At 38.2% G+C, this 15,690-nt stretch overlaps 1 protein-coding gene across 2 annotated transcripts in view; it reads right to left on the reverse strand.

Moving 5' to 3' along the window:
• Positions 1-15,690, reverse strand: part of PRKAG3 (protein kinase AMP-activated non-catalytic subunit gamma 3) — a 1,357,042-nt gene that overhangs the window by 205,648 nt on the left and 1,135,704 nt on the right. For both annotated transcript variants that reach the window (XM_044075227.1, XM_044075226.1), the window contains one exon: positions 2,160-2,306. In XM_044075227.1, the coding sequence (XP_043931162.1) occupies positions 2,160-2,306 (147 nt within the window). The remainder of the gene's footprint in view (positions 1-2,159; positions 2,307-15,690) is intronic.

The following is a 15,690-nucleotide window of genomic DNA, read 5'->3' on the forward strand; positions in this document are numbered from 1 at the left end:
CATGAATGGGTTCAGCAATACCATATTTATGAGGACATTATAAAGTGAAGTATTTAGGAGTATGGATGGATTACAAAGGATTCTTATATGACAGTTAAGGATATGTGGGAAAAGACTAAAAAGATAATACAAAAACTGAAAAATTGGAAACTCTTGCCTATGAAAATGGATAGCAGGATATAAGCAGGAACATTTTTAAGTGCCTTTAATTTTATACACAGGTCAGGTATACTTTTATCAACCAGAGGAGAAGTTGTGGATAGTAATTAATAAAGAGTTGAAGGATTTTATTTGGGAGGGGAAGATGGCTAGAGTTAAGTGGGAAAAGTTGATCCTCCCAACAGAACAAGAAGGTTTAGAATTATCAGATTTAAAGGGATATTTTAGAGCTACACAGTTAAAGATCTTATAGATAACACAAGCAGAAAGATACAGTTAAAAATGGAAAGGGATGGTGATGAAGTAGAGGGATAATTCAGGAAATAAGGAAAGAATGGGATTTTGGATGCAGATCCTTATGGAGAATAACAGCAGTCATACAGAAATTATATTCATAAAATAACAGAAAGTATACAAGAATGTATCTAACAAGGGAATGGAGTAAGGGGATTCTGCCACTAGGGATAACTGGAATTAGGGTACAGAGAATAAGTAAGAGGAATATATAATTTACTGGGAAAAGCTGGCAAAGGAACCACTGTATTACGAATAAATAGAGAGGGAAAAGTAAGACAATGGGAAGTGATCAAGAAGGCTTTTAGATTACAGGCTAGTGACTGCCTTCTCTATCATGGATTGATATCAGAGTATAGGCAAAGAGAGAGGGATAAGGGAATCTTAAATGAAAGACTACTGGTTTACTTTTAAATTAAATCTAGAACAGAAGCTGCTGTTAAAAAAGGGGTAATTAGTAAGGCATATAAAATGTTTCATGATAACTATAGAAATCAATCAGAAGAAGAGACATTTGATATGCAATTCACAAAGAAATTATGGGAGGACATATATATGGCTACCAAAAATCTAACAAAATCTAGAAGATTTAGGATTTTTGCCTGGAACCGTTTGCATAGATAGTTTTATGTCCCAAGCAGATTCCACAAAAAATTTTTCCTCATGTAGATGGCAAATGTTAGAGGTGTAATAGGGAAGAAAGAAGTACCTGGGTGCATGTGTTCTCAGAGTGTGATGAGTTGGCAGTCTTTAAAAAATTCCTACAGAGTACTGTGTCAGGAATAGTGGGTGAGTAAATGAGTGTAATTAAGGAAATGATCTTTTGAGCTGGAATACAGGGTCTGAATTGTCTAGACATAGTAAGGCCTTGTTAAGTTTAACTCTGGGGGCTGCCAAAAAAGCAGTTACTAGAAAATGGAAATCAAAATCTAAACTAACTATACCTGAAGTAGTAAATATTGTAAAAGAGGTAAAGAACAGGAAGTGGGATCTTTAAAAAAGCGTAGGAGCAAATTACATATTAAAAATGGAAACTGGGAACAAAAATGTTTTGAAGGAAGAATGCAGTTTAAGAGAAGGCAGGAATTGAACAATGTATGCACTTTTGCTTTGATTATATAATATATAACAATATATGTGCTGTATAACATTTGTAAATGTGAACTTGTTAATATGGTTTGATTACTTTTATATAAACTTAAGTTTGCCTATGTCACAAGTGATAATGCAATAAAAGTGTTAAAAAAACTTGTAAAAGTCATAAAAAGGTACTGCACAACAAAGCTGTCCATAAACATTGATCAGTATTTTCCTTTGTAATCTGACAAATGTAACATTATTTCTATTAATGTATACCTTTATTAAGTTGTGGAAAAAAAAAACAAAAGATTATGCAAAAACGAACTAGGAGATAATAGAATTAGTGACATATTCTTCTTATGCAAAGGAAACTATGGAAAACTCTTCAGTGATTAATATAAAAATAACCATCAATAACATGTGCCACAATTCATTTGTTTCTTCATTATTTTGTCTTTTAAATATATACAGCTAGATACGTGCACTAGTTAAGCCTGTTTCATTTGAAGTGCTATCTCTTTACAAGTTAGTGTGTCATTTATCAACTACCACTGTAGGTTTGGCTGCAACTGTTAAATGGGTAAAGTATACACACCAAAGTTTTTATTTCTATATAACATCAGTACCTGTTCCTTTACAGCTCGATCAATGATCGTTTCCAGGCTCTCATGGCTGTAACATGATATTATTCCTTCAACACAGTATATTCTCCTCTGTAGAGCTTCTTTAACACTAATATCCAAATTGTTGTATGATTTCTGGGCAGCCAAATTCTGTGAAAACATGAAATCCATGCATATTAGTGAACTGCAAATGAAGGTAACATTCCTTAAAAAACGTATTTATTGTACCATGTCACTTGTACACAAAGTATTGAAGCATTTAATGAAACATTTTTTTAAAGTGATATGCTCAACAAAGACAATGTCTCTGTTCTACAATTCAACAAAACGTACAATTCATGGTTGAATGAAATATTTACAATATGAAACGTACATGTTTCAAATATTTTAATTTGACTAGGAAATATATATTTAACTTAAGGTAAGGAAAGGGTTATTAAAGGTGCAAAATCATAACTAAAAGTTTATTCATTCATTCTCAATGCCACACATTTCTTATTATGGGTTAGGGAGGGACTAATGCATTTCCTGACAAGCAATGTAATAAGGTAGAAGACCAGTGCTGGATAATACACCATTCTACTGAAAGACACAGACAAACATTTAAATAAACCCTGCACAAACATTACCTATGAGCAAAGTAGTGGAGTACCAATTTATGGCATGGCTTTGTAATATGAACGGAACCTGAAGACCCTGCTAAAACCTCATGTGGACACACTGAGTATATGTAGAGAGCACATAGAAGATACCCTAGCCAAGTTCTGATCCAGAGAATTAAGTGTTGAGTGGCAACATCACAAACCAATGCACAGCTGTACTACCAAGCTAGAATGAAAAAGCATACGCTGATCTAGGTGCATAGTTTCTTTTTGTGCAGTTTTAGCAAAACTTTTCTGACCTTAAAGTATAGGTTGCAGCTTGCTCACTGCATTGTATTACTGGTTACTCTCACTCATTGTATTTTTTTTTATTTCCTCCTGTCTCATATCTGTATTGATTACCTTTCTCTAGATCACTTTGCTCATAGTACCATTGCTTTGAGATGGATTTGCTCAGGATGCTTTTGCGCATTACTTCTCTACTTGGTTCCTACTGTAATGATGTCTGAAGACTCAAAGTAATGACATTAGTTTTACTCCGGGGTTGAAAGTTAAGAGAACTAGAGTGATCACTGTTAAATAATTTATAACAGTGATTACTGTTTTTTTGAGGTGATGCACTCTCATGAAAATATGTAAGTAGGGGAGAGAGGTATGTACGGGTACAGGGGAAGACTTGATCTCTTGCAAAAATGTCTAGATTTCTATCTCACATGAATGAATTACTGACTTATTAAGTACATATATTTAGTGTTTATATGAATTCAAATTTTAGGTTTCATGCAGAAATGTACTAGAAGTTGTGTTTATAACTTGTGTGTTTTGACATAACATTGTAGACCTTTTTATTACATTCTGTCTCACAGTTTAAGATCATGTTACCCTTCACTGAAGTGCATATAGTCTGTATTTACAGCAGCACTATAAAAATTGGCTTACAGATGTAATTCCTGGCTGTTATTGTGTGTGTATTTCTTTCTAGTGTTTGAGCACCACATCTATTTGCTCTTATATGTATCCAGCTAGTATATGAGGTAGCTAGTGATGTTTGGAGGTATGAGGCTTCCCTCTATAAGTAGTATTGAGAAACCGCTAATTGCTTAGCTGAATTATCTTCCTGAGTCAATGTCTTGATGAGTCTCTGGACTGTCTATGCCTCTCTTTAATAACCTCTTTGAAGATCTTGATCAGCACATCTTCAGCATGAAGATTTGTCATCATGAGTGTATGTCTCCCTCTTTTAAATCCATAAATAAATAAATGCATTTGTGGTTGACAAATTACACTTAAAGCTGTCCATAGACTGTACTTCTTGTCTTTGAGGCCTAACCATAATAAAGACGGGTGTGATTTTTGTTTAAAGCTTACACAAGCTACTAGGTTAAGAAGGTTAAGGTTTTTTCTTCATAACATAAGAAAAAAAACTTGAAGTAACTTTCTAATTATAATATTTTTTTTAACTTAAGGATTTGCTATACAAATAGTGGAAAAAAATAGAAAAACCTGAAGAGAAATTACCCCAGAAGGAGGCAAACAATGAGAAACTCAAAAAAAGTGTAAGCTACCCTTAAGATTTTTGAAAGAAGTAGCGAGTGCTCAGTAACTCTCATAATGGGTTGTGAAGCTTGTCACAAAGCAGCACAAGACAGAGTAACTGACCTCAGTTCAACCTTCTAATAAAATAAGGCTGCTTGTACTGCTACCTCTACCTACACTGGATCGAAAGAAAATCACAGTATGTGGTCAGGGGGTCTATATTAGTTTGCTGAAATTTATCTTCAGCAAACACCTCTTTATCGATATGTATTCAGTGGAAATCACTTCTGCAATTCACTGAATTTTCCAAGGGCAGTGAAACAATTGCCTTGCACCACAACAGAACCCACAAGTAACTAAATCAAACCCACTCAAGTGTGGGGCTGCACCCCCTCAACCCCCAACAATATATACCAACTTCAAGATGGCACTACAGTGGGAAAAAGGGCAAAGTCGTGTAGTTGACCAGCTACTTCATTGTCCTTGGAAAATTCAGTGAATTGAAAAGTGATTTTCACTGAATACATGTCAATGAAGCGGTGTTCACTGAAGATAGGTTTTGGTGAACTAATATAGACCCTAACTAGGAAAATTCTAAATGTGCACTGTAGAAGCCCATCAATGAATTCCTTGGTCTTTCCTCAAAAAAAGAGATAATTAATACCAGTACCACTAACACCAGTCCCCTCTACTTTGCAATGTCATTTTCTCTGCTATTTAATTATAAGTAGTTAGTCAAAGAAATGTTTAAGTTAACATAGGAGTTAGTACTTTTGCAGCAGTTCCTGCAATCACCTTCATAGGACCTGGACAACTATTGTACTGTAAGGTACATAAGTAACCTTTACCAGTCTTATCAAAGATGGGGGGGGGGGGGCAAAAGAAAACAAAAGAACTTCCATTCCCTTTATCATCAGAGGAGGAAGAAGACTTTTATATGAAGTTGATACTGTTGCTCAAAAAACCTCATTTAGACCATGCCGATACTTCATTATAAGCTTCTGTTTCCACCCTCTGGTGTCTCATCCTCTTAAAAAAAGTCAGCTTGAGAAGATGACCATAAAAACGGCAAAGGTGGTTGAACCTCTTTTGTTTTATGTATTTAAAATTTGGTATAACAAGAGGATATTTACATTAACCTGTTGGTAGGGGCCAGAGTACACTTTATATGAGAACTCTATATTAGATGAACTGCTTGAGATAGTGCTGTCATGCCATAAGAAGGAACAAAGGAAAAATGTCCACCTATCACAGGTGTGGCCATGTGAGGGTGTTCATGGTTACAGAAGGTGTCATATTGTGACAATGTGAGGGTATGTTTGATTATAGAAGGTACATAACCTGACAATACAAAGTTATGTTTGCTATGTAGGGTATCCTACCATGATTCTGTGAAGGTATCCTTGGTTACAGAAAGTGTTATAACCTGACAATATGAAGATATTTTTGGTTATGTAGGGTATTCTACCATGACTCTGTGAAGGTAACCTTGGTTTCAGAAGGTATTATAACCTGACAACATGAAGATATTTTTGGCTATGTGGGGTATCCTACCATGACTCTGTGAAGGTAACCTTGGTTACAGAAGGTGTCATAACCTGACAATGTGAAGGTATTCTGGCTTATAGAAGGTGTTACACCTTGACAATGTGAAGTCCCAACTGCTGGACATGCCTGTCACTAGAGATACCCTGTTTGGAAAACCAGAAGATGAGATAATGAGATACCTAGAAATTAAGGAGAATGTAGGGCACTAATTAAGTAGCTTTTCTATTACTGTCACTGCAGCAGGAATTTCCTAATCAGCAAGAGATCCCTCTATATTAACCAAGCAGCCAGTGAAAAATCATACACGGGACTGCAAGCTATAGCTGGCTTTCTATTACATGTGCAAAATCCAATATTGTAAATTCTGATGCTTTGAAAAATAAAGTGCAATGTCATCTCCAAAAGAGCAACTTCCAAAACTCACTGGTAAATCAATAAAGTGGTTTTGCTTCACACCTGAACCCTGTCTGCTGGGGCTATGTCCTACACACCCTTGCTACTGGAATATGCTGAATATAAGGTCACTTTACTTAAAAGGAAGGGAATTATTCTGAGATACCACAGCCTCAGACTTAGTATATATTCCCAAAATTCACTACAAGTATTGCCATTCCTAACATATCAGTTTTAGTCCTCAAAATTACAAGTACTCACAACATCATTCTCACCCACATCATATGTTCTAAACATCAAAAATTAATAAATAAATAAATGATTCCAGTGAGTACAGCCCAGATCCACCTTTAATCCTTTCTTCAACCATTCCCCGGGAAGAAGTTTTTTTGTTTTTTTCTGTAACAAGCTGGGAAAGTATTACATCAGGCATGTGGATTGTACAGACCATTTCACAAGGTTGAATTCCACTGTGGTACATCGGTAGTGTTGTTGCCTCACAGTAAGAGGTTCTCCAGTTCAATTCTCGACTTGTCTTGGGACTGCCTTCTGTGTGGAGTCTGCATGTCCTCCCCACAGTTGGGTAGCGTTCAAAAGACATGCGTGCGTAAATAGGCGTGCCTTTGTTGAAGGTTGGGCGTCGAGCTGGCACCTTGGCGTTTCGTAAAAAAAATCTACTGGCAATTATTACCAGACCGGAGTTCCTCTGTGGCGACCCCTTACCGGGAAAAAGCCAAAAGACAAACAACAACATTCAGTAGATTTTCAAGCAGTTCCTTTAATGCTTCCTTATCAAGTTCAAATTACATTAATGCTAATGAAAAAAAAAATTGTAAGCAAAAAAGGCAACCCAGTTGGTTCCAGACTCACACAAAGAAACAGGGTTCATTCTGGACTGTTTTTGGTTTCAAAGAGCAACAAGTGTTGAAAACTCACCAGGCTTTCAGAGCTGATTGTATTTATTGTGATCAAAAATAGTTCACAATGGTAACCTTAAAGACTGCATTGCCCTCCACAGAACATACTCCTTTAAAGGCAGCCATAAGCCTACAAAATGTTCACAAGGCAGCATGAAGGTTCATTTGGTAGGATCTCTGTGTCTTGGCCTCCAGGTCTGTGGTATAGTTCTGATTTCTGGTCATTATCTAGACAGAGTTTGCCTGTTCCCTGCCTAACGTTTCCTTAGGAACATTGGCTTCATCTTGCATAACAAAAAAAAAAAAAAAAAGTAAGAGATCTGTAGCCATTTTAGGGTAATTTTCACAGATGTCCCCGCTCATATCAATCTGAAAAATACAAGAGTGACATGGTAAATCAGATGAACAGGAGGCACAAAAGTATTGAAATGGCAACTGAATACCTTAGTATTTCATCAGATTGTACATATTTTGGGCATGACTAGAGGGGATTTATTTGCTACTTAGCAGAATATTTAAGTTCCAAGGAATATGTACGGTATTGAGAATGAACATAGAAGGAGAACAGCTATACCATTTGGGCACATTTTATCATCTGGACCATTTGTGCAGAGATGCACTGCATACTACAGACTGGCTAATGTCTATGGGAACCAGTGCAGCCAATATTCTGAATAACATGCTCAGTATATCACAATACTCCCCTTTATATTAAAAAAACAATACATTTTGTCAGGGTCATTCTTAATTTCTTACGTAATGTCATTCTTCTGGGTTTCCTGACTTAAGGTAGATAAATGTTTGTTAGGACTGCAGGTCTACAATTGAAAACTTCACATCAAAAGGCTAGATACTGAGATGACTTCCTAACTTTCCACAAATATCTCTGACACTGACTAAAATGTGTCTAAAATTTCATACACACAACTTGATATTATGGATTCCTGTGGAACATTGGTTTTGCATCCATCAATTTGATAAAGTTCTTCATTGTGGGATATTTTTTTCTGTACTCACTTGTTCAGAACTGTGAGTGTTCATAGCTGCATTTATTCAACATGAAGTGAGACTGGACCTCTGTGTTCAACACCTAGGACACTTGGGACTTCCCACAATCATATCTCAAAGGTACAGTGAATTTTATTCTTGAAATGATCTTTCCTTTGAATGCTTATTATGCTAACATTTCTATAGAAAAATATTTATATCTCACAGTAACATCTGGGTTTGGTTTGAGCAGGTCTGGAATTGTTCCAACACATTTTCAGGAAAGTCACTGCTGCTGATTACCAGTGTTTTGCGGTTAAGAATGTCCTGTATTCCTTCAGGAATAGTAAAACTTTATCTTCCACATCCAGCACTGTATTTGACATTTTTCATGTCAGCTTGGAATGTCTGAATCTTTCTGCTAAAGCATTGACTGCAGTAGATACTGATGCATTTGTGGAATGAATTATTACATTTTGTTTAACCGAATGATGATTTTTTTTCTGATTTTAAACTGAGTACCATTAACCCTAACAGCGTACTGTAGTAACCCATAACCACTGAATAATCTTAGTCTGTTTATTATAGCTTGTAGTATAATCTTATGTAAAGTACTTCCCACCATGTTGGCTATACATCTAACACAATCATGCATACACTGTTCACATGAACCTGCAAATTCAGTGTATAGTCTTTTCAAAAGCCCTCCTGGAAATTCCCATGGATGCATATGGATTGTCTAGACATTTCTTTTCCATCTGACATAGTATATATCCTTTTTTTTTACACACCTTTTACCCTAGATGTTGATGACCATCGTTCAGCCATTCATTCCCCACAACCAGGGCAAGGGTCAGCCTGAAGTGCCATCATTTAGACCATTAAGGTGGTTCAAGGAATTTCTGCTAACACTGTGTTACCCACAGATGCTCATATATTGGAGATGAAGGGGAATGTACAATGGGCTGTTCTTGCTGATTGTTCCTCACTTTCGCAATAAATGTTGATGGCTAGCAGCACCACCCCTCCCCCCAGCATAAGAAATGTTTTTACTGGTCTCATATGGAAAATCACACCTTCTTATGTGCTCCTCAAGCACCTGTTATCCCCCTCCAGGAGAGGCAAGAGAGCCATGCCTCTTAACTCATTTCCCTGTCTGCCTACCTCCTTTTATGCTAATGTAGCCAGGTGGTACATATCCGTTACATGTGTATTTTATCACATACTCTAACTTTGTCCACCAATGGGTGTTCCATCTGTAATTCCTCAACTAATGTTTTTTTATCAATATCTATATAATAGTGACTCTGATTCCCCAAAAGACACCATTTTCTCTATGAATAATTTAAATTTTATATTATATTTTGTAATTCTCATCCAGTCTGTAAGGGCACACTTCCATCACAAAGTTTAGAAGTCTCAAAAGTTGTTTGTCATTTCTTGCCATTCTCATTTCACCTTTTTGCAGAATTTCTTGAAAATTATTGTCTGTAAAAGCATTTATATACTCTGTTAAACCTTCAGTTACTCTGTTAGTAGTTTCTGGTATTGGAATTCTTAGGAGGCCACCTGCAGTGCTGTGTCTTTTTGATGTTTGTGTTCATCCTGATAATTATAGACTGATAAAATGGTTGCTCATCTCTGGATATGTGCTATTAATATGGCTGGCACACCCTTACTCTCACCAAACAGAGTTAACAATAAGTTCATAGGGTCATAGGTTCATAACAGGTTACTAAGCTAGCAGCCCAAAAGCCCTTACAAGCCTAGCCATGTTAATCCCGAGTTGCTTCAATTGTCCTTGGTTAGATTGACGTAATTTGCTGAGTGAGTCTATGATAAACACTGACTACTCCTGTCCATGAGGGACACAGGTGCCACCCCAGGGTGAATTTGCAGTCTCCCATCCATTTGTCCACGTTGCACTTGAACAAGGTCAGTGAGGAGCTCTGCTTCACGTGAATTGGGAGTTTATTCCAGAGTAGAGGCAATCTCTGGGAGATATATATGTCTCTCCAGCAAGACCTGTTAATGTCACAGGCAAGGTTAAGATCCCTAGAGTGAGTGACTCTTGTCCATTTGACTTGTGGATATGTTGCATATCCATTAGGGAAGGGTCAGAGACTACCCTCTAGGTCAGGCACAAGTCGCCTGTCAGCAGCCTATATGACACAGAGTACAGTGACATGGCTTTCAGTCTGTCCCCATAAGTCATGATTTGGAGGCCCTGTATTTTCTTGGTGAGAAACATCTGTGGTCTCTCCAGCTGCTGAAGGTGTCTGGTGAAGTACATGCATAATGGAGAACTGTACTCTATTAATGGTCTGATAAGGGTTGAGTACAGTGGAGTTATAATACTTACTTATGAGATGCACAACGTAAAAGGCTTTCCTTACTACTATGGAACTTGTTGGTCGAAGTTCAGATTGCTATCTACCTGTGCTCTCAGATCTCACACATCTGGGTTTGAACTTAGGGGGATGCTGTCAGTATTGTAATTAGCAGGGAATTCTGCTGTGCCAAAGAGGATAATAATGCACTTTTTTGGGGTTTAGATTTTGACAGTGGCTTTGGCACCAGTCATTTGTCTGTGTTAGCCCCTCCTGTAATGTTAACATCATTGGCGGACTCAGTGATTGCCCCCAATTTGCAATCATCAGCAAACGTGGTAAACCAAAGGCCATCTACTTTAGCCTGGACCTCTGAGAAATAGATTCCAAACAGTAAAGGGCCCAGCACAGATTCTTGTGGTATGCCATTGGTGATGGGTCTATTGGTAGAGGAGGAGTTACCAGTTTTGACAGTATGTGTTCTGTCGGTGAGCCAATTGGCTACTTGTCTAGCGACATAAGGGTTAATCCCCAGCTGGGAGAGTTTCTCAATGATACCTGAGTGGGGAATTGTGTAAAAAGCCATGGCTATGTCAAGATAGACAGCATACATCGTCTTACCTTCATCCAGAGCTTTGGTGACTTTTTCAAAGGTGTTTTTTAGCTTTAATAAACATGATCTACCTTTAACAAAGCCAAACTGGGTTGGGTCTAGAGTTTGAAGGTCGCCTATGTCCTTGGTGATCAGGTCCATTATGATTCTTACAATGGCCTTGCAGATTAGACTGGTTAGACTTATTTATTTATTTATTTATTTATTTATTGACATTTGTTAACCGGGTTAGTCCAACTGGGATTTTGTCCCATTTTCAGTGGAGACCCAAGGAGAAAAGCTCCAGATAATACAATAAATTATTACAGTAGTAAACAAATACAGAAAACAATAGAAACAAACACTAGCAACAAATAAACAACAGCATGTGAAGATCTTAAAAGAAAGAAAGACATTTTTTTTTTCTTCAGGACAATTCTATGTTACTGTACTAGTGAGGGAGAGTGCAGAGTGTGAGTAGGATCAACTGAGAGTGATTCCAGTGTGGGGGGAGGAGAGAACTATGTAGGGTCATAGCAGGGGCAGGTTCTGGAATTGAGTAAATGTGTCTTAAGTTTCTTTTTAAATAGTGGGGTGTGAGAGATTGAGCGTATGTCCAGGGGAAGTTTATTCCAGGATTGGGCCACAAAGTGTTTGTCGAGTAGCTAACCTACTGACTTATTTGGGTGGTAAATATCAAGCAATTGTTGATTAGAAGTGTGGACGGATCGAGATGGGGTGTAGATAGAGACAAGGAGAGATATAGATGGACAGGAGGGTTTAAAGAGCATACAGTGCAGCATGTGAAATTGGTAGAGATGTAGTAGTTGAGGGAGTTCCAGCCATTGTAGAGACTTTAAAGCAATACAGTGATGTGTGTTGTTTGGGGAGTTAGCAATGAATCTGGCTATTTTGTGGTAGGATTGTTGGAGTTTGTTCAAGGTAGTTGTTTGGATATTTGTGAAAAGTGGAGCAGCATAAAAGAGACAGGGATATACAGTTTCCAGGGTTGGTTAATGGCCCACCTTTGCGCCAGGGAATTACTGTTGCTCTTCTCCAGTCTGCTGGAACAAAGCCAGTTCTCAGGCTATGGTTAAAGAGAACACCAAGTGGGTCTGCTAGGTCCTGTTTTAAATTTCTTAATAAACTACCTGGGATGTTACCTGGTCTCATTGAGACCATGTTTTTGGCCTTGGAGAGTGCAGATGTAACCTGATCTCTAGAGATACTAGGCAGATGACTGGTGTCTGGTATGCTTTGTAATATGGTTGGCAGGGACAGAGGGGTGAAGTTTGTGCCAAATCTGTCAGCTAGGAGGTTGGCAAATTCCTCCGGTATAGTATGAGTGGTACCATCTACTACCAGTTTGGCATATAACTGGGCATTCCCTTTTAGATTTTGAATGTAGTTAAAGAATGCCTTATGATTATCCTTAGCTATGGATGCTATTTTAGCTTCATAATTAGCTTTAGAGGACTTTACAATATTTCTCATTTGCTTGTTCAAGCTGTCGAGAATTCTTCCTTTGCTGAGTCAGTGCTGTCTTGTTCTTAGATAACAGTTTCTTCCCTTTGTTATATAACCTGTTTATACTTGAAGTCCACCAGGGTAGCTTGTTTTTCTGGAGGACCTGTTTTTAATCTGGTCAGGTACAGCTGAGTCTATGCAGTTGATAAAGTGTTTATACAGGGCATTTGAGTATATCTCTGCATAGAAATCATTGTTGTCTGTGTTTACGGGGATGGGGTTATAAAGCTTTTTATACCATCACTTATAGTTTGCTTTAGAAACGTTTTTTTGGCTCCTGTGGTGGTGACAAGTTCAATAGTTACTTTGAATGAGACTGATTTATGGTCTGACCTTACCAGTAAGGGCATCACACAAGGGAGAGTGCAGTGACCCCTCATGTTGTTGAGTACTGTGTGTAGAACATTTGACCCATTTGTGTGGGTGCAGACTATCTGTTCCAGAGCATTTGTACTGGCAAAGTCCAGGAACCTGTAGTCGAACATATTCATGCTCATGTATGTCACCCATTCAATGGAAGGATAGCTGAAATCTCCCATGACTAAGATGTTGGTCTGTATAGCAAGTTACTCCAGGAAGTCTAGGTAGGTGGTGTGCTTTTTTTGGTTCATGGTGGGGGATCTATTGCTAGCAATAATATGATAAGTTATTTTGCCTATAGTTAATTAGTTAACTGGACATGGAGTAGTTAAAGAGAGTAGTACTGTTTGACCAGTCTCAAGGTATACTTGGCTTTAATGAAGATGGATACACCTCCACCTTTGGTTCTTTCATGCTCATTTTGAGGTCTGAATGTGTGGCAGGTATTGTAGCCTTGTATGTTTTTGGCCTTGAACCATGTCTCAGTGACTGCACAGATGTCAGCATCCTCCAAGGTAGGAGTGCTTCCAGTGAGTGCAGTTTCATGTTTAGACTCCTAGAATTAAGCAGCAGAACCTTGAGTTTGTCTAGAGTGGATTTTGTTACATCACAAATGTTGTTGTTTTGACATTGCCTAAAAAAAGGCACTATGAGATAGGCAAGCACCTTTGCCAGTATCCAAAAGGCTAGAGGAGACAGGTGCAGACTATTTCTGGCAAAGCACCTTGGCCTGTCAACCATGTCTTAACAGGCTGACAGATACTGGATCTCCCTGGACTGACACCACAAACTAAGCCAATTGTTGAAGTCAATTATTTTTTGTATAAACTGTGGCATCATCCAGGGTGAAGGTAGAATACTGCTTAGGAAAGGGTCATACCTGCCTGGGAACCATAATCTGAGAGTTCAGTCATGTCTCTCGTCATATATAGTCCAGAGAGGCACATCTCAAGTCATTCACCCCAACGTGGACTATGACAGAGTCATAAAGGTACTTGTTGAGTGACTTGACTGCATGTATGATTTGACGGATCCTGGCACCTGACAGACAGTTGACTATGACCTTCCCCTTGTCCAGCCTGTTAAGGAGGGAAATCTGTGCGTCTCACTATGGAGTCGCTTATGACCAAGGCATTAGGTTTTGAGGTGTTTTCCCTTAGGGGATTACTTACTGCGACACTGGTTTATGTGTTATTATGTGTAGTGGTTTCTATTTGCATAGCAGTGTGTGCAAGTAATTTATGTTTGGGAGGTCTGTGATCTTTTGGTATCTTCTACTGAGTACCTCTGCGTATGTGGATTCATGTGTCATGACCTCATTTTGTGTGAGAGATGAAGTGTGTGTGCTGACATCCTGTTTGATATCTGGTTTGTTGTTACATGAGAGAATTGGTTCCAGTTTGATAGTGTAATTGCATCTCTCACATAGGGTATTTGTCTGTTTTAGAAGTAGGTGGTTGTCAGTATATATGAGGCAATTACTACATTGCCTCAGGATGCCCATATCAATCAAGCTGGCCAGTGAAATGATGAGAAATTGTCCATCGATTATATCAGGTTTTTACTGTATGTACTATTAGGGAAGGGAGTGGGCTAGTTTGACCAGTTTTTGTGCTAGGACTAACAAAGGTACTTGTTCTATTGAAGGTTATGAATGGTAAGTGTGGCAATGCTGCTCAATGCACCCATAGTGCAGTAAGGAAGCTTGGGAGGGTTCCACTGACAGGGTGGCCTAATGGTTAAGGTGTTTGCCTTACAAAACACAAGGTACAGGGTTTTAGTCTCACAAGGGATAATTGGCTAGGCTTAAAATGGCTCACAAGGGCAATTAGCCTAGTACTAATCTATCAACCTATCAAGATGTCTCAGGAAAAATCAAGTTTCAGGGCATTTGTGTTTAAACAGGATACCGCTAACCCCTGTTGCATGGTGCACTGCAACAGCAAATGCGAGGCTTAAATACAGGTGAAATTAAAACACTTTTAAGCTAGTCGACCAATAGGAAAGTATACAATGAACATTCCTCCAGCAATCCCCAGCTCAGATAAGGCTGGATCTACAGTCTTCTGCCACAAGGGTGCAGGGGGGGGCCCTTCTTAATGTAAGATGGCTGGTTTAGATCTCAAGTGTATCAATTGCAGACTAGATTCAGCAGGTCTGAATCTAGTCCATGCTATCCAGGTATCAGAACAGTGCAAACCAAGTGCAGAGAATTGCAAAAAATACGTAGAGCCCTTCTGTGTGTTTCCCAGCTCAGATAGACCAGGTAAACACCTACTGCCACTAGATGACTAATCTCAGTCTTCCTAATGTTAAAGCACAGTAAAGAAGTGCCCGGAGTGAAATGCCACCACAAACAAACTTAAAGATATAGATACAGCAGTGTACTTTAAACAGCTTATAAAAGTGTGATTATTCAATAAAAGTACTTGCTTTGAATAAATGAGCCACTCAACTGTACAGAATTTATAAAGGCACTAAAAAACAAGATAAGCTGATTAATAAGCCCTCCAGCCAATAAAACTATATTCCGAAATCTCAAGTGTTTCTCCAAAGTAAACTGGCCTTCCAGAGCACAAGAGGGAAAATCCTCTGACCTCTTTTAATGTAAAAACAATTGTTTGCTAGAGTTTAAAAATACACTACTTTATCAAACAGCTAAATAGATAATGATGCCAGAGCAAGTAGAACAGACAATGGGAGGCAAAATGCACTTTTTCAATATAAGCACAAGGAAAGGTA

Source organism: Protopterus annectens, chromosome 6.part0 (genome assembly GCF_019279795.1).
Source record: "Protopterus annectens isolate FY-2018-M chromosome 6.part0, PAN1.0, whole genome shotgun sequence".
Taxonomy (NCBI): domain Eukaryota; kingdom Metazoa; phylum Chordata; order Ceratodontiformes; family Protopteridae; genus Protopterus; species Protopterus annectens.